Genomic DNA, 19,458 nt, shown 5'->3' with positions numbered 1-19,458 from the left:
TTGGCGAGAACGCGCGCGTGGTGTTAAGGATAGGCGCGGGAACGGTGCCGCCATCTTTACTGAGGGCGACGTCTTTGAACGTCACATCCGGTTACCACTGCCTGACGGAAAGGGCAAGGGAAAAAAAAAAAAAAAGAAAGTTTGGAGCATGCGCCAAAGGGGAAAAGGCGCCGTTTCGACTGCTGGCGAAACGGCGTGGTGCCTCTGTAGAGGTGTGACACGTGACATGAAGCCATGTTGACTCGGCAGTGAATCAACTTTATTGATAGTCTGCAGCCGTGGACAAGTGACTCATTGCTATGGCTACATTCACACTGCAGTTTCTTCTCTTATATATTTTTTATTTTATTTTATTTTTTTAAATAAAAATATTTAACAGTTTCTGTTCCAGTCGGTTTTAATTTTTGCTATATGCAAAGACGTGGTCAATTACGCAATTATGTACGCCATAAAAAAATAAAAACATACTGATACGTTAGGCTAGGTTCGCACCACGTTTTAGTCTCTGTTTTATATATATATCTTTTTTCAGAAATTGATGCTAAAATCTGATGCCATACAGCGGTGTTTCTTAATCAGGGTGCCTCCATTTGTTGCAAAACTACAACTCCCAGCATGCCCGGACAGCCTAAGGCTGTCCGGGCATGCTGGGAGTTGCAGTTTTGCAATAGTAAGGCTGGGTTCACATCACGTTTTTCAAATACGGTAACCGTATACGGTTTTCTCCAAAAAAACGTATACGACCGTATCCGAAACCGTTTGCATAGAGAATGCATTGTAAACCATATTCCAAATGTTGTGTACGGTTGCATCCGTTTTGCCTCGGATACGGTTTTGTCGATTTTTCAACCGTAGGCAAAAACGCTGTCGAACACGTTTTTGCCTCCGGTTGGAAAACCGTATGCGGTTCTTTTAACATTGTTGTCTATGAGAACCGTACACAGAATTTCAGAATACGGTTGCACACGGTTTTTCTAATCCGTTTTAGGAGTTGACACATGCGCAGATTGGAATTTCAATAGAACAATAGTAACTTTATTAAATTGCTGGAAAACTAATTCCAACAAAATAGCAAAACCGTTGGCAAAAACTGATGCAAACGGATAAAACCGAACGGGGAAAAACCGTATACGTTTTAATTTAGAGTCATACGGTTGTATACGGTTTTTGCCATATGTTTTTTAGCGGAAAACCGTATACGGTAACCGTATTTGAAAAACGTGGTGTGAACCCAGCCTAAGGCAGAAGATATTTTAAAATTCAAGTGTGATAGAGAGAGGAACATCGGGAAGAGTTTTTTTTTATTTTTTTTATTTCTACGAAAAAATACAGAAAATTTAATCTATTGTATTATTGATTTTTCATCAAATGACCGGGGGTGTTGTCACGAGGACATCAATGTAGAGTCGTCCACATGTTATTCTTGTAACACCAACGGCATTTAGGCTAGGTCGATGGTCTTTAAATTGAGGACCTCCAGATGTTGCCACAGTGTGATCACAATCTTCAGATGCAGTGTCACGTGACCAAAGTCACCAAATTGTCTTAGACTCAGTGCGTCTATTTACGTCCTTGGCCGGCTCCCGCGATATAACGCGGGGTCACGCGGTGGCTCCGCGTCATATCGGGTCGGTCCCGGCATGTATCTGCCGGGACCCGGGGCTAATAGCATGCGGCAGCGATCGTGGTGCCGCGCGCTATTAACCCTTTAGACGCGGCGTTCAAAGTTGAACGCCGCGTCTTAACCGAAAGTGAAAGCTGCCCGGCTGCTCAGCGGGGCTGATCGGGACCACCGCAGTGAAAATGCGGTGTCCCGATCAGCTGGGACACGAGCGGAGGTCCTCTTACCTGCCTCTGGTGTGTCCCCTCGGCGATTGATTGCTCCAAGCCTGAGATTCGGGCTTGAGCAATCGACCGCCGATAACCCTGATCACTGCAAAGCTATGGCTTCGCAGTGAACAGTGCTGGCAATCAGTGTGTGCAGTGTTATAGGTCCCTATGGGATAACAATGATCAGTATAAGAGATCAGTGTGTGCAGTGTTAAAGGTCCCTATGGGATAACAATGATCAGTATAAGAGATCAGTGTGTGCAGTGTTATAGGTCCCTATGGGATAACAATGATCAATGTAAAAGATCAGTGTGTGCAGTGTTATAGGTCCCTATGGGATAACAATGATCAGTATAAGATATCAGTGTGTGCAGTGTTATAGGTCCCTATGGGATAACAATGATCAGTATAAGAGATCAGTGTGTGCAGTGTTATAGGTCCCTATGGGATAACAATGATCAGTATAAGAGATCAGTGTGTGCAGTGTTAAAGGTCCCTATGGGATAACAATGATCAGTATAAGAGATCAGTGTGTGCAGTGTTATAGGTCCCTATGGGATAACAATGATCAATGTAAAAGATCAGTGTGTGCAGTGTTATAGGTCCCTATGGGATAACAATGATCAGTATAAGATATCAGTGTGTGCAGTGTTATAGGTCCCTATGGGATAACAATGATCAGTATAAGAGATCAGTGTGTGCAGTGTTATAGGTCCCTATGGGATAACAATGATCAGTATAAGAGATCAGTGTGTGCAGTGTTAAAGGTCCCTATGGGATAACAATGATCAGTATAAGAGATCAGTGTGTGCAGTGTTATAGGTCCCTATGGGATAACAATGATCAATGTAAAAGATCAGTGTGTGCAGTGTTATAGGTCCCTATGGGATAACAATGATCAGTATAAGATATCAGTGTGTGCAGTGTTATAGGTCCCTATGGGATAACAATGATCAGTATAAGAGATCAGTGTGTGCAGTGTTATAGGTCCCTATGGGATAACAATGATCAGTATAAGAGATCAGTGTGTGCAGTGTTAAAGGTCCCTATGGGATAACAATGATCAGTATAAGAGATCAGTGTGTGCAGTGTTATAGGTCCCTATGGGATAACAATGATCAATGTAAAAGATCAGTGTGTGCAGTGTTATAGGTCCCTATGGGATAACAATGATCAGTATAAGAGATCAGTGTGTGCAGTGTTATAGGTCCCTATGGGATAACAATGATCAATGTAAAAGATCAGTGTGTGCAGTGTTATAGGTCCCTATGGGATAACAATGATCAGTATAAGAGATCAGTGTGTGCAGTGTTATAGGTCCCTATGGGATAACAATGATCAGTATAAGAGATCAGTGTGTGCAGTGTTATAGGTCCCTCTGGGATAACAATGATCAGTATAAGAGATCAGTGTGTGCAGTGTTAAAGGTCCCTATGGGATAACAATGATCAGTATAAGAGATCAGTGTGTGCAGTGTTAAAGGTCCCTATGGGATAACAATGATCAGTATAAGAGATCAGTGTGTGCAGTGTTATAGGTCCCTATGGGATAACAATGATCAATGTAAAAATCAGTGTGTGCAGTGTTATAGGTCCCTATGGGATAACAATGATCAGTATAAGAGATCAGTGTGTGCAGTGTTATAGGTCCCTATTGGAGCTATAACACTGCAAAAAAAAAAGTGTAAAAAAAATAAATGTGATTTAACCCTTTCCTTAATAAAAGTTCACATCACCCCCTTTTCCCATAAAAAAAACATGTAAATAAAAATAAATATAAACATATGTGGTATCGCCGCGTGCGTAAATGTACGAACTATAAAAATATATCATTAATTAAACCGCACGGCCAATGGCGTACGCGCAAAAAAATTCCAAAGTCCAAAATAACGTATTTTTGGTTGCTTTTTGTATCATGAAAAAATGAATAAAAAGCGATCAAAAAGTCCAATCAATACAAAAATGGTACCGCTAAAAACTTCAGATCACGGTGCAAAAAATGAGCCCTCATACCGCCCCATACACGGAAAAATAAAAAAGTTATAGGGGTCAGAAGATGACAATTTTAAACGTATAAATTTTCCTGCATGTAGTTATGATTTTTTACAGAAGTCCGACAAAATCACCTATATAAGTAGGGTATCATTTTAATCGTATGGACCTACAGAATAAAGAGCAGGTGTAATTTTTACCGAAAAATGTACTGCGTAGAAACGGAAGCCCCCAAAAGTTACAAAATGGCGTTTTTTCTTCACTTTCGTTGCACAATGATTTTTTTCCGTTTCGCCGTAGATTTTTGGGTAAAATTACTGATGTCACTGCAAAGTAGAATTGGTGGCGCAAAAAATAAGCCATCATATGGATTTTTAGGTGCAAAATTGAAAGGGTTATGATTTTTAAAAGGTGAGGAGGAAAAAACGAAAGTGCAAAAACGGAAAAACCTGTGGTCCTTAAGGGGTTAAAGGAAAACTGTCAGCTTGCTCCCCCCAGCACTAACCAGTGGTACTGGCTGGTAGTGCGGTGGACCCTGATCAGTTTAATGCTTACCACGCTTGGATCCGCTGCGCCGTTTGGCCCTAATCTTCTATTTTCGGTATATGCTAATGAAGGGCTAACTGGCACTCTGACATCAGTGCCACTGGCCGCAGCGCCGCCCAGTTCATCATTATTCCTCCATTCCATCTTCTCCCCACTCTGTAATGAAGAGAGAGGGGAGGAATATCGATCGCGGCGATGTGTGGTATTAACCCTTTAGAAGCGGTGGTCAAAACTGACCACCGCTTCTAAAGCGAAAGTGAAAGTATCCCGGCTAGTCAGTCGGGCTGTTCGGGATCGCGGCGTCCCGAACAGTGTGCAGGACACCGGGAGGGCCCTTACCTGCCTCCTCGGTGTCCGATCGACGAATGACTGCTCCGTGCCTGAGATCCAGGCAGGACCAGTCAAGCGCCGATAACACTGATCAAAGTGTTAATACACGCCTGTGATCAGCATAGGAAATCAGTGTGTGCAGTGTTATAGGTTCCTATGGGATAACAATGATCAGTGTGTGCAGTGTTATAGGTCCCTATGGGATAACAATGATCAGTGTGTGCAGTGTTATAGGTCCCTATGGGATAACAATGATCAGTGTGTGCAGTGTTATAGGTTCCTATGGGATAACAATGATCAGTGTGTGCAGTGTTATAGGTCCCTATGGGATAACAATGATCAGTGTGTGCAGTGTTATAGGTTCCTATGGGATAACAATGATCAGTGTGTGCAGTGTTATAGGTCCCTATGGGACCTATAACACTGCAAAAAAAAAAAAAGGGGAAAAAAAAGTGTTAATAAAGGTCATTTAACCCCTTCCCTAATAAAAGTTTGAATCACCCCCCTTTTCCCATTAAAAAAATAAAACAGTATAAATAAAAATAAACATATGTGGTATCGCCGCGTGCGTAAATGTCCGAACTATAAAAATATATAATTAATTAAACCGCACGGTCAATGGCGTACGCGCAAAAAAATTCCAAAGTCCAAAAAAGCGTATTTTGGTCACTTTTTATACCATTAAAAAATGAATAAAAAGTGATCAAAAAGTCCGATCAAAACAAAAATCATACCAATAAAAACTTCAGATCACGGCGCAAAAAATTAGCTTTCATACCACCCTGTACGTGGAAAAATAAAAAAGTTATAGGGGTCAGAAGATGACATTTTTCCTACATGTAGTTATGATTTTTTCCAAAAGTACGACAAAATCAAACCTATATAAGTAGGGTATCATTTTAACCGTATGGACCTACAGAATAATGATAAGGTGTAATTTTTACCAAAATATGCACTGTGTAGAAACAGAAGCCCTCAAAATTACAAAATGGCGTTTTTTCTTCAATTTTGTCGCACAATGATTTTTTTTTCCGTTTCGTCGTGAATTTTTGGGTAAAATGACTGATGTCACTGCAAAGTAGAATTGGTGATGCAAAAAATAAGCCATAATATGGATTTTTAGGTGGAAAAGTTCTTAAGGGGTTAACTGGCACTGACGTCAGCGCCGCTTATGAATATTCATCCCCCCGCTTATGAATATTCATAAGCGGCGCTGACGTCAGTGCCAGTTAAGTGCCGAAGCCCCGCCCGTGCCAATAACATTTCAACAGATAATAAAACTACAATTGCGGGAGAACGGCGGCGCAGATCCGGACAAGGTAGAGCTCATTTTAATCAGCGTCTCCCGCACTATCCACCAGTACCTGGTGCGGGAGAAAACAAGTAACTTTATTTATGCACATGGTGATACCATTTATGTTTATTTTTGTTCAAATAATTTTATTTAAAAAATCGGGAAAAAAGGGCATGAAGGGAGAAAGCTTTTTCACATGTATTAACCATTAACTGTTTTTCCAGTGCGCAGTGAGAGAATGGTTGTTCATGTAGAGATGACTGCTGTAAATTTAATCAGAATATCTCCCCAGTGTGAACGTATATATGTCATTTAAGTAGGCTCCTGTCACGATTCGGCTGGCAGGAGGTGGATCCTCTGTGCCAGAGAGGGATTGGCGTGGACCGTGCTAGTGGACCGGTTCTAAGTTACTACTGGTTTTCACCAGAGCCCGCCGCAAAGCGGGATGGTCTTGCAGCGGCGGTAGTAACCAGGTCGTATCCACTAGCAACGGCTCAACCTCTCTGACTGCTGAAGATAGGCGCGGTACAAGGGAGTAGACAAGAGCAAGGTCGGACGTAGCAGAAGGTCGGGGCAGGCAGCAAGGATCGTAGTCAGGGGCAACGGCAGGAGGTCTGGAACACAGGCTAGGAACACACAAGGGAACGCTTTCACTGGCACGATGGCAACAAGATCCGGCGAGGGAGTGAAGGGGAAGTGAGGTATAAATAGGGAGTGCACAGGTGAACACACTAATTAGACCAACTGCGCCAATCAGCGGCGCAGTGGCCCTTTAAATCGCAGAGACCCGGCGCGCGCGCGCCCTAGGGAGCGGGGCCGCGCACGCCGGGACAGGACCGACGGAGAGCGAGTCAGGTACGGGAGCCGGGGTGCGCATCGCAAGCGGGCGCCACCCGCATCGCGAATCGCATCCCGGCTGGGGGCGGTATCGCAGCGCACCCGGTCAGTAGATCTGACCGGGGCGCTGCAGTAGCGAGGATGTTGCGAGCGCTCCGGGGAGGAGCGGGGACCCGGAGCGCTCGGCGTAACAGTACCCCCCCCCCCTTGGGTCTCCCCCTCTTCTTGGAGCCTGAGAACCTGAGGACCAGACTTTTGTCTAGGATATTGTCCTCAGGTTCCCAGGATCTCTCTTCAGGTCCACAGCCCTCCCAATCAACCAAAAAGAATTTTTTTCCTCTGACCGTCTTGGAGGCCAGTATCTCCTTCACTGAGAAGATGTCAGAAGAACCGGAAACAGGAGTGGGAGAAACAAGTTTGGGAGAGAAACGGTTGATGATGAGTGGTTTAAGGAGAGAGACATGAAAGGCATTGGGAATACGAAGAGAAGGAGGAAGAAGAAGTTTGTAAGAGACAGGATTAATTTGGCACAAGACTTTGAAAGGACCAAGATAGCGTGGTCCCAGTTTGTAACTGGGGACACGAAAGCGGACATATTTAGCGGAGAGCCATACCTTGTCTCCGGGAGCAAAAATGGGGGGAGCTCTTCTTTTCTTATCGGCAAACTTTTTCATGCGAGATGAAGCCTGTAAAAGAGAATTTTGGGTCTCTTTCCATATGGTGGAAAGATCACGAGTCACTTCATCTACAGCGGGCAAACCAGAGGACAAGGGAATAGGGAGGGGGGGAAGAGGGTGACGGCCGTACACCACGAAAAATGGGGATTTAGCAGAAGATTCAGAGACTCTAAAGTTGTACGAGAATTCGGCCCATGGAAGGAGATCTGCCCAGTCATCCTGGCGGGAGGAAACAAAATGCCGTAAATAGTCACCCAGGACCTGGTTAATTCTTTCTACTTGCCCATTGGATTGAGGATGATAAGCAGAAGAGAAGTTTAATTTAATCTTGAGTTGTTTACAGAGAGCCCTCCAGAATTTTGACACGAATTGGACACCTCTATCCGAGACAATCTGCGTGGGCAAACCGTGAAGACGAAAAATGTGTACAAAAAATTGTTTTGCCAACTGAGGCGCTGAAGGAAGACCAGGAAGAGGAATAAAATGTGCCATCTTGGAAAATCGATCAACGACCACCCAAACAACAGTGTTGCCACGGGATGGGGGTAGGTCTGTAATAAAGTCCATACCAATCAGAGACCAAGGCTGTTCGGGGACAGGCAGAGGGTGAAGGAGACCAGCAGGCTTCTGGCGAGGAGTCTTATCCCGGGCACAGACAGTACAGGCCCGCACAAAATCAACAACATCTGTTTCCAGAGTCGGCCACCAATAGAAACGAGAGATGAGTTGCAAGGACTTTTTGATGCCCGCATGGCCTGCGAGGTGGGAGGAGTGACCCCATTTGAGAATCCCGAGACGTTGGCGTGGAGAAACAAAGGTCTTCCCTGGAGGAGTTTGCCTGATGGAGGCTGGAGAAGAGGAGATCAGACAGTCAGGAGGAATGATGTGTTGCGGAGAGACCTCTACCTCCGAGGCATCCGAGGAACGAGAGAGAGCATCGGCCCTAATGTTCTTGTCGGCAGGGCGAAAATGAATTTCAAAGTTAAAACGGGCAAAGAACAACGACCACCTGGCCTGGCGAGGATTCAGCCGTTGGGCAGACTGGAGATAGGAGAGATTCTTGTGATCGGTGAAAATGATAACTGGAAATTTTGATCCCTCCAGCAGATGCCACCATTCCTCAAGTGCCAATTTAATGGCCAGTAGTTCTCGATCCCCGATGGAGTAGTTCCTCTCCGCCGGAGAGAAGGTCCTAGAAAAAAAACCACAAGTAACAGCATGCCCGGAAGAATTTTTTTGTAGAAGGACCGCTCCAGCTCCCACTGAGGAGGCATCAACCTCCAATAGGATGGGTTTAGATGGGTCAGGTCTGGAGAGCACGGGAGCAGAAGAAAAGGCAGACTTGAGCCGTTTAAATGCGTCTTCCGCTTGAGGAGACCAGGACTTAGGATTGGCATTCTTCTTGGTTAAAGCCACGATAGGAGCCACAATAGTGGAAAAATGTGGAATAAATTGTCTGTAATAATTGGCGAACCCCAAAAAACGTTGGATAGCACGGAGTCCGGAGGGGCGTGGCCAATCTAAGACGGCAGAGAGTTTATCTGGATCCATTTGTAGTCCCTGGCCAGAGACCAAGTATCCTAGGAAAGGAAGAGATTGACATTCAAACAGACATTTCTCCATTTTGGCATAAAGTTGATTGTCTCGAAGTCTCTGAAGAACCATGCGGACATGCTGGCGATGTTCTTCTAAGTTGGCAGAAAAAATCAGAATATCGTCCAGATACACAACAACACAGGAATATAAGAGATCACGAAAAATTTCATTAACAAAGTCTTGGAAGACGGCAGGGGCGTTGCACAGGCCAAAGGGCATGACCAGATACTCAAAGTGTCCATCTCTGGTGTTAAATGCAGTTTTCCATTCGTCCCCCTCCCTGATGCGGATGAGATTATATGCACCTCTTAAGTCCAGTTTGGTAAAGATGTGGGCACCTTGAAGGCGATCAAAGAGTTCTGAGATAAGAGGTAGGGGGTAGCGGTTCTTTACCGTGATTTTATTAAGTCTGCGGTAATCAATGCAAGGACGTAGGGAGCCATCTTTTTTGTACACAAAGAAAAATCCAGCTCCAGCAGGAGAGGAGGATTTGCGAATAAACCCCTTTTTTAAATTTTCCTGGATGTATTCAGACATAGCAAGAGTCTCTGGGGCGGACAGAGGGTAAATTCTGCCCCGGGGTGGAGTAGTGCCCGGGAGGAGGTCAATAGGACAGTCAAAAGGCCTGTGAGGGGGTAAAGTCTCAGCTTGCTTTTTGCAAAATACGTCAGCATAGTCCATATAAGCCTTAGGGAGACCGGTTACAGGAGGAACCACAGGGTCACGGCAGGGAGTACTGGGAACCGGTTTAAGGCAGTCCTTGAAACAAGAAGTACCCCAGCTCTTGATCTCTCCTGTGGACCAATCAAGGGTTGGGGAATGGCGTTGAAGCCACGGTAGTCCAAGGAGAATTTCGGAAGTGCAATTGGAGAGGACCAAAAACTCAATTTTTTCGTGATGAGGTCCGATGCACATTAGGAGGGGTTCCGTGCGGTAACGCACGGCACAGTCCAATCTTTCATTGTTAACACAATTGATGTAGAGGGGTCTGGCGAGACTGGTCACAGGGATGTTGAACCTGTTGATGAGAGAGGCCAAAATAAAATTTCCTGCAGATCCGGAATCCAAGAAGGCCTTAGTGGAGAAGGAGAAGGTAGAGGCAGATATCCGCACAGGCACAGTAAGACGTGGAGAAGCAGAGTTGACATCAAGAACTGTCTCACCTTCGTGCGGAGTCAGTGTACGTCTTTCCAGGCGGGGAGGACGGATAGGACAATCCTTCAGGAAGTGTTCGGTACCGGCACAGTACAGGCAAAGATTCTCCATGCGGCGTCGTGTCCTCTCTTGAGGTGTCAAGCGAGACCGGTCAACTTGCATAGCCTCCACGGCGGGAGGCACAGGAACGGATTGCAGAGGACCAGAGGAGAGAGGAGCCGGGGAGAAAAAACGCCTCGTGCGAACAAAGTCCATATCCTGGCGGAGCTCCTGACGCCTTTCGGAAAAACGCATGTCAATGCGAGTGGCAAGATGAATGAGTTCATGTAGGTTAGCAGGAATTTCTCGTGCGGCCAGAACATCTTTAATGTTGCTGGATAGGCCTTTTTTAAAGGTCGCGCAGAGGGCCTCATTATTCCAGGATAATTCGGAAGCAAGAGTACGGAATTGGATGGCGTACTCGCCAACGGAAGAATTACCCTGGACCAGGTTCAGCAGGGCAGTCTCAGCAGAAGAGGCTCGGGCAGGTTCCTCAAAGACACTTCGAATTTCCGAGAAGAAGGAGTGTACAGAGGCAGTGACGGGGTCATTGCGGTCCCAGAGCGGTGTGGCCCATGACAGAGCTTTCCCAGACAGAAGGCTGACTACGAAAGCCACCTTAGACCTTTCAGTAGGAAACTGGTCCGACATCATCTCCAAGTGCAGGGAACATTGTGAAAGAAAGCCACGGCAAAACTTAGAGTCCCCATAAAATTTATCCGGCATGGAAAGTCGTAGGCCGGAAGCGGCCACTCGCTGCGGAGGAGGTGCAGGAGCTGGCGGAGGAGATGATTGCTGAAGCTGTGGTAGTAGCTGCTGTAGCATCACGGTCAGTTGAGACAGCTGGTGGCCTTGTTGCGCTATCTGTTGCGACTGCTGGGCGACCACCGTGGTGAGGTCGGCGACAACTGGCAGTGGAACTTCAGCGGGATCCATGGCCGGATCTACTGTCACGATTCGGCTGGCAGGAGGTGGATCCTCTGTGCCAGAGAGGGATTGGCGTGGACCGTGCTAGTGGACCGGTTCTAAGTTACTACTGGTTTTCACCAGAGCCCGCCGCAAAGCGGGATGGTCTTGCAGCGGCGGTAGTAACCAGGTCGTATCCACTAGCAACGGCTCAACCTCTCTGACTGCTGAAGATAGGCGCGGTACAAGGGAGTAGACAAGAGCAAGGTCGGACGTAGCAGAAGGTCGGGGCAGGCAGCAAGGATCGTAGTCAGGGGCAACGGCAGGAGGTCTGGAACACAGGCTAGGAACACACAAGGGAACGCTTTCACTGGCACGATGGCAACAAGATCCGGCGAGGGAGTGCAGGGGAAGTGAGGTATACATAGGGAGTGCACAGGTGAACACACTAATTAGACCAACTGCGCCAATCAGCGGCGCAGTGGCCCTTTAAATCGCAGAGACCCGGCGCGCGCGCGCCCTAGGGAGCGGGGCCGCGCGCGCCGGGACAGGACCGACGGAGAGCGAGTCAGGTACGGGAGCCGGGGTGCGCATCGCGAGCGGGCGCCACCCGCATCGCGAATCGCATCCCGGCTGGGGGCGGTATCGCAGCGCACCCGGTCAGTAGATCTGACCGGGGCGCTGCAGTAGCGAGGATGTTGCGAGCGCTCCGGGGAGGAGCGGGGACCCGGAGCGCTCGGCGTAACAGCTCCATGCAGTACCACATTTCTCCTATAGTGGCTGCTGCTTCCAGCATAATAGCTCCTCAGTGTGGCCATGTATGGAATTCGAATAGGCGCCATGCAGTACCCCACTTCTCCCATAGTGGCCGCTGCTTCCAGCAGAATAGCTTCTCAGTGGGACCATGTAGCCCCTTATAGTAGGCGCCATATACAGTAGTACCCCACTTCTCCCATAGTGGCCACTGCTTCCAGCAGAATAGCTTCTCAGTGTGACCATGTAGCCCCTTATAGTAGGCGCCATATACAGTAGTACCCCACTTCTCCCATAGTGGCCACTGCTTCCAGCAGAATAGCTCCTCAGTGTGACCATGTAGCCCCTTATAGTAGGTGCCATATAGTACCCCACTTCTCCCATAGTGGCCACTGCTTCCAGCAGAATAGCTTCTCAGTGTGACCATGTAGCCCCTTATAGTAGGTGCCATATAGTACCCCACTTCTCCCATAGTGGCCACTGCTTCCAGCAGAATAGCTTCTCAGTGTGACCGTGTAGCCCCTTATAGTAGGTGCCATATAGTACCCCACTTCTCCCATAGTGGCCACTGCTTCCAGCAGAATAGCTTCTCAGTGTGACCGTGTATGTAACCTGAGTAGGCACCATGCAATACCACAAATCTACTATAGTGGCCGCTGCTTCTCCTGGCGATTGCTGATTATTGGCGGTTTCAGCTGCAGGACCTGCTGTGGTCACCTGATAGACAGCAGGTCCTACTTTATAGAAATAGACATGTTACCAGGCCTTCCATAGCTTTTAATGCATTGATGAGACATTGATCAATTAGAACAGATGATGATTTATTGACCCTATTCCCGTCTATTGTTTCATTGTGCCCTTTGTATAACAGAAGGTGTCACATGATCCTCTCATAGGCACAGCCTCTCTCTGCAGCCCTTGGCGCTCCTCACCCGCAGTCTGGCAGCCGCCCGATCGATGCTCTCTCCTCGCAGTTTGTTCTCCTGATCGGCCTTCAGTGTTAGCTGAGTGTGATGTAGATGGTTGATTCTTTCCCGGGTCTTATTGAGGGACTTCTGCAAGGAGACGGTGCCCTGAGAAGAAAGCAGGACCACAGGTATATGAGGGGTTAACGTGATCCCAACTGCAGGAGAAGTCGAAAGGTGAAAGAGACATCCCCATATAGAAGAGGTCTCCAAACTATGGAACTCCAGATGTTGCAAAACTACAACTCCTAGCACGCCCCTTACCTCACATCTTTACCTCACATCTTCACCCCACATCTTCACCTCACATCTTCACCCCACATCTTCACCCCACATCTTCACCTCACATCGTCACCCCACATCGTCACCCCACATCGTCACCTCACATCGTCACCTCACATCTTCACCTCACATCGTCACCCCACATCGTCACCTCACATCGTCACCCCACATCTTCACCTCATATCGTCACCCCACATCTTCACCCCACATCTTCACCCCACATCGTCACCTCACATCGTCACCCCACATCGTCACCTCACATCGTCACCCCACATCTTCACCTCACATCGTCACCTCACATCGTCACCTCACATCTTCACCCCACATCTTCACGCCACATCTTCACCTCACATCTTCACCTCACATCTTCACCTCACATCCTCACCTCACATCGTCACCCCACATCTTCACCCCACATCTTCACCTCACATCGTCACCCCACATCTTCACCCCACATCTTCACCCCACATCTTCACCTCACCTCTTCACCTCACATCGTCACCTCACATCGTCACCTCACATCTTCACCCCACATCTTCACCTCACATCGTCACCTCACATCTTCACCCCACATCGTCACCTCACATCTTCACCCCACATCTTCACCCCACATCGTCACCCCACATCTTCACCTCACATCGTCACCTCACATCGTCACCTCACATCGTCACCCCACATCTTCACCTCACATCGTCACCTCACATCTTCACCCCACATCTGTACCCCACATCTTCACCCCACATCTTCACCTCACATCGTCACCCCACATCGTCACCTCACATCGTCACCCCACATCTTCACCTCACATCGTCACCCCACATCGTCACCTCACATCGTCACCTCACATCGTCACCCCACATCTTCACCTCACATCGTCACCCCACATCTTCACCCCATATCGTCACCCCACATCTTCACCTCACATCTTCACCCCACATCTTCACCCCATATGTTCACCTCACATCGTCACCTCACATCGTCACCCCACATCTTCACCTCACATCGTCACCCCACATCTTCACCCCATATCTTCACCTCACATCGTCACCCCACATCTTCACCTCACATCGTCACCCCACATCTTCACCCCATATCTTCACCCCACATCGTCACCTCACATCGTCACCTCACATCGTCACCCCACATCGTCACCCCACATTTTCACCTCACATCTTCACCCCACATCTTCACCCCACATCTTCACCTCACATCGTCACCTCACATCGTCACCTCACATCGTCACCTCACATCTTCACCCCACATCTTCACTCCACATCTTCACCCCACATCTTCACCTCACATCTTCACCTCACATCTTCACCCCACATCTTCACCCCACATCTTCACCTCACATCGTCACCCCACATCTTCACCTCACATCGTCACCTTACATCGTCACCTCACATCGTCACCTCACATCGTCACCTCACATCGTCACCTCACATCTTCACCTCACATCCTTACCGCACATCTTCACCTCACATCTTCACCTCACATCTTCACCCCACATCTTCACCCCACATCTTCACCCCACATCGTCACCTCACATCGTCACCTCACATGTTCACCTCACATCGTCACCCCACATCGTCACCCCACATCTTCACCTCACATCTTCACCCCACATCTTCACCCCACATCTTCACCCACATCTTCACCTCACATCTGTACCTCACATCTTCACCTCAAATCTTCACCTCAAATCTTCACCTCACCTCTGTGCCTCACCTCTGTACCTCACATCGTCACCTCACAACATCACCTCACATCTTTACCTCACATCTGTACCTCACATCCTTACCGCACATCTTTACCTCACAACTTTGGGAAAGAGGAAAGATGGGGTCTCCTATCACCCAGTTTGGAGACTCCAGGAAGACACCAGAGGCCATTTCAAACCTTTTTAAAGGATTCATAGAGATACATTTTCCTTAGAAGAATGAACCTGTGCTGGTGTCTCCAGCAACAAAGATGTGACCCCATCCCAATCTATAAGCACAGCCACAGCCATAGCAACAGAGGTCGCCATAGGGGCTGAGGAGAATCCTTGTGATAAGGAAGATGGAGGACGTGCCTCACCAGATCAGCAAGAATTAGATAAGAAAAAGAGATTTTCATATAGAGAAAAATACTTAAAAATACTTAATTACTAAGGAGGTAAATCTGTAATTCTTTATTTATATATGTGTAAAAGTGTATACAGGCTTAATTCATGGCTCCACATAGAGAGAATATTCAGGATTAGAAACACTTGTCCTCAGGTTGTTTTTAGTATTGCAGCTCATATTAGTTAACCTCTTAAGGACGTGTTTACCGGGTCGTACTGGGTCGTTCCCGGCTGCTATTGATAGCCGAGACCCTGGGCTAATAGCGTGCGGCACAGATCATTGTGCCGCGCGCTATTAACCCTTCAGACGTGGCGATCAAAGTTGATCACCGCGTCCAAAACAAAAGTAAAAGCTTCCCGGCAGCTCAGTCGGGCTGATCAGGACTATCGCGAAAAATTGGGATGTCCCGATCAGCTAGGACGCGAGCGGAGGTCTCCTTACCTGTCTCCGTCAAGTCAATTCGGCATTTGATTGCTCCAAGCCTGAGCTACAGACTTGAGCAATCGAGCCCCTAGAATGCTCATCCATGCAAAGCTATAGCTTTGCAGGGATCAGGGTAAAAGATCAGTGTGTGCAGTGTTATAGCCCCCTGTGGGATAACAATGATCAGTGTAAAAGATCAGTGTGTGCAGTGTTATAGCCCCCTATGGGATAACAATGATCAGTGTAAAAGATCAGTGTGTGCAGTGTTATAGCCCCCTATGGGAGCTATAACACTGCAAAAAAAAAGTGAAAAAAAAGTTAATAAAGGTCATTTAACCTTTTTTACCGAAATATACACTGCGTAGAAACGGAAGCCCCCAAAATTGACAAAATTGTGTTTTTTCGTTTCGCCGTGGATTTTGTTGGTAAAATGACTAATGTCACTGCAAAGTAAAATTGGTGGCGCAAAAAAATAAGCCATAATATGGAATTTTATGTGCAAAATTTAAAGCGTTATGATTTTTAGGTGATGAGGAACAAATGAAAATGCAAAAACGGAAAAACGCTGAGTCCTTAAAGGAGTAGTCCAGTGGTGATTCAGTGGTGAGCAACTTATCCCCTATCCTAAGGATAGGGGATAAGTTGCAGATCGCGGGGGGTCCGACCCCTGGGGCCCCCCGCGATCTCCTGTACGGAGCCCCGACAGCCCGCTGGAAGGGGCCGTGTCGACCTCCGCACGAGGCGGCGGCCGACACGCCCCCTCAATACAACTCTATGGCAGAGCCGAAGCGCTGCCTTCGGCAATCTCCGGCTCTGCCATAGAGATGTATTGAGGGGGCGTGTCGGCCGCCGCCTCGTGCGTGGGTCAACACCCGCTATCTCAGCGGAGAGCCGGGGCCCCGTACAGAGAGATCGCAGGGGGCCCCAGCGGTCGGACCCCCCGCGATCTCAAACTTATCCCCTATCCTTAGGATAGGGGATAAGTTTTTCACCACTGGACTACCCCTTTAAATCCTTAAAAGGTTAAAGCCAATTTGTAATACCACAAAAGTAAAGGTGTGGCACTGTTTTTGGAAGAAATGTTTTCTGTACCCTATTACCCCTCACCCCCCCCCCCATACCTTTGTCTTAAAGGGGTACTCCTGTGGAAAACTTTTTTTTTTAAATCAACTGGTGCCAGAAAGTTAAACAGATTTGTAAATCATATGGATAATAGGATGTGTAGTTCACTTAAAGATAAAGATAAGGAGAGTGTTCGAGGTTAAAGGTGATGCCTTCACCCAATCAGGCCTAGTCAAAAAATGGGAAAATATATGTATATACCAGTCCTCAAGAACACTAGGGATGTGTAGAATAAAGAGGAAAGAAAATAGTGGATCTAATAAGGATTTATTAATATATGTATATATGTAAGTAAATGCAAATAAATCACCAATCACTCTGCAGGGCCCTTGCAGGAATGAATTGGTAAATAATCAATATATAAATAAAAATGCTAATGAAAATGCAGATAAAAATGCAGATAAAAATAATATAGCAGAAATGCACCAATGTCCACTACGGTGGTTAGCAACGTGTCTCTTTTGGTTAGTAGTCACTCTTGATGTAGCTATTTCGGCAGACCGCGATGTCCTGTAGGTGATAAAAGCTGTTTGTATTGCCGGTCTGGATCGTAGCCTAGGTGAGTGGTTCTCCGGTAGGCTGTAAGTATCCTGGGCTGGCACGGGGAGGCGTCCGGCCTAGGGAGAACATGTCCAGGAACTCTGCCGTCCAGGGCTGTGAATGGAGATCTGGGAGCAGCTGCGTGTCTGAATGATGCGCTAGCTGCGCGCGTGTTGCAGTGGTCCCAGTTCTGTGAGCATCCAGCAGTAACCTTACCTTACTGTCACTGAAGAAAAGGCCCGCAGGCCTTGAAACGCGTCTGACTTGCAAAAGCACCTTATACCACTTCTAAAGAGACTATATCCACACATTTTGGCTAGCAACTGCTGGATGATCACAGAACTGGGACCACTGCAACACGCGCGCAGCTAGCGCATCATTCAGACACGCAGCTGCTCCCAGATCTCCATTCACAGCCCCGGACGGCAGAGTTCCTGGACACGTTCTCCCTAGGCCGGACGCCTCCCCGTGCCAGCCCAGGATACTTACAGCCTACCGGAGAACCACTCACCTAGGCTACGATCCAGACCGGCAATACAAACAGCTTTTATCACCTACAGGACATCGCGGTCTGCCGAAATCGCTACCTGTGAACATCATTGCTTGCCGGGATCGCTAACAGCCGAGAAGAAGGGTGAGTGGTGCTGTGCACCGATACTCTACAAACTACTGCCATAATTGCTACAACTGCTGCTATTATCGCCACTATTGCTATATTTGGCTACAGTATCATAGGAGTTGATTACTGAACTGTGACTCTTTTAATTGGATATCCTTGGACTTAACTGTGACCAAGAGTGACTACTAACCAAAAGAGACACGTTGCTAACCACCGTAGTGGACATTGGTGCATTTCTGCTATATTATTTTTATCTGCATTTTTATCTGCATTTTCATTAGCATTTTTATTTATATATTGATTATTTACCAATTCATTCCTGCAAGGGCCCTGCAGAGTGATTGGTGATTTATTTGCATTTACTTACATATATACATATATTAATAAATCCTTATTAGATCCACTATTTTCTTTTCTCTTTATTCTACACATCCCTAGATTTGTAAATCACTTCTATTAAAAAATCTTAATCCTTCCAGTACTTTTTAGGGGCTGTATACTAAAGAGAAATCCAAAAAAGAAATGCATTTCCTCTGATGTCATGACCACAGTGCTCTCTGCTGACCTCTGCTGTTCATTTTAGGAACTGTCCAGAACAGGAGAAAATCCCCATAGCAAACATATGCTGCTCTGAACAGTTCCTAAAATGGACAGCAGAGGTCAGCAGAGAGCACTGTGGTCATGACATCAGAGGATTTTTTTGGATTTTCTTTTTTGGATTTCTCTTTAGTATACAGCCCCTAAAAAGTACTGGAAGGATTAAGATTTTTTAAAAGAAGTGATTTACAAATCTGTTTAACTTTCTGGCACCAGTTGATTTAAAAAAAAAAAAAGTTTCCACGGGAGTACCCCTTTAATACCCAAGCATTTTGCTTTTCATCTTTCCATATTCGCCTTCCAAATAATGTAATTTTATGCTTTTTTTATTTATTCAATACTAAAGCCTTGTGAGGGATTGTTCTCTTGCATGAAAAGTTGAACTTTTACCTGCCACCATTTTGGGGTTCATATATACTGTTTCTTATTGTTTAATTTGTGTTAAAGGGGTTATCCAGGAAAAAACTTTTTTTTAATATATCAACTGGCTCCAGAAAGTTAAACAGATTTGTAAATGACTTCTATTAAAAAATCTTAATCCTTTCAGTACTTATGAGCTTCTGAAGTTAAGGTTGTTCTTTTCTGTCTAAATCCTCTCTGATGACACCTGTCTCGGGAAACGCCCAGTTTAGAAGCAAATCCCCATAGCAAACCTCTTCTAAACTGGGTGTTTCCTGAGACAGGTGTCATCAGAGAGCACTTGAAAGGATTAAGATTTTTTAATAGAAGTAATTTACAAATCTGTTTAACTTTCTGGAGCCAGTTGATATATATAAAAAAGTTTTTTCCTGGAATACCCCTTTAAGTCTTTATGTTGTGAAAATAGAAAAAATGAGATTTTGTCATTC

General features: G+C 46.5%; 1 protein-coding gene across 4 annotated transcripts in view; it reads right to left on the bottom strand.

The window, feature by feature from the left end:
- Positions 1-12,722: 12,722 nt before the first annotated feature.
- Positions 12,723-19,458, bottom strand: part of TEKTL1 (tektin like 1) — a 42,078-nt gene continuing 35,342 nt past the window's right edge. For all 4 annotated transcript variants that reach the window (XM_056538974.1, XM_056538973.1, XM_056538972.1 and 1 more), the window contains exon 8: positions 12,723-13,027. In XM_056538974.1, coding sequence (XP_056394949.1) covers positions 12,845-13,027 — 183 coding nt within the window. In that variant the 3' untranslated portion in view covers positions 12,723-12,844. The remainder of the gene's footprint in view (positions 13,028-19,458) is intronic.

The sequence above is a fragment of the Hyla sarda genome, chromosome 9 (genome assembly GCF_029499605.1).
Source record: "Hyla sarda isolate aHylSar1 chromosome 9, aHylSar1.hap1, whole genome shotgun sequence".
NCBI classification, from domain to species: Eukaryota; Metazoa; Chordata; class Amphibia; order Anura; family Hylidae; genus Hyla; species Hyla sarda.
Note: the sequence above shows the minus strand (reverse complement) of the source record. Positions and strands in the feature narration are given on the sequence as shown.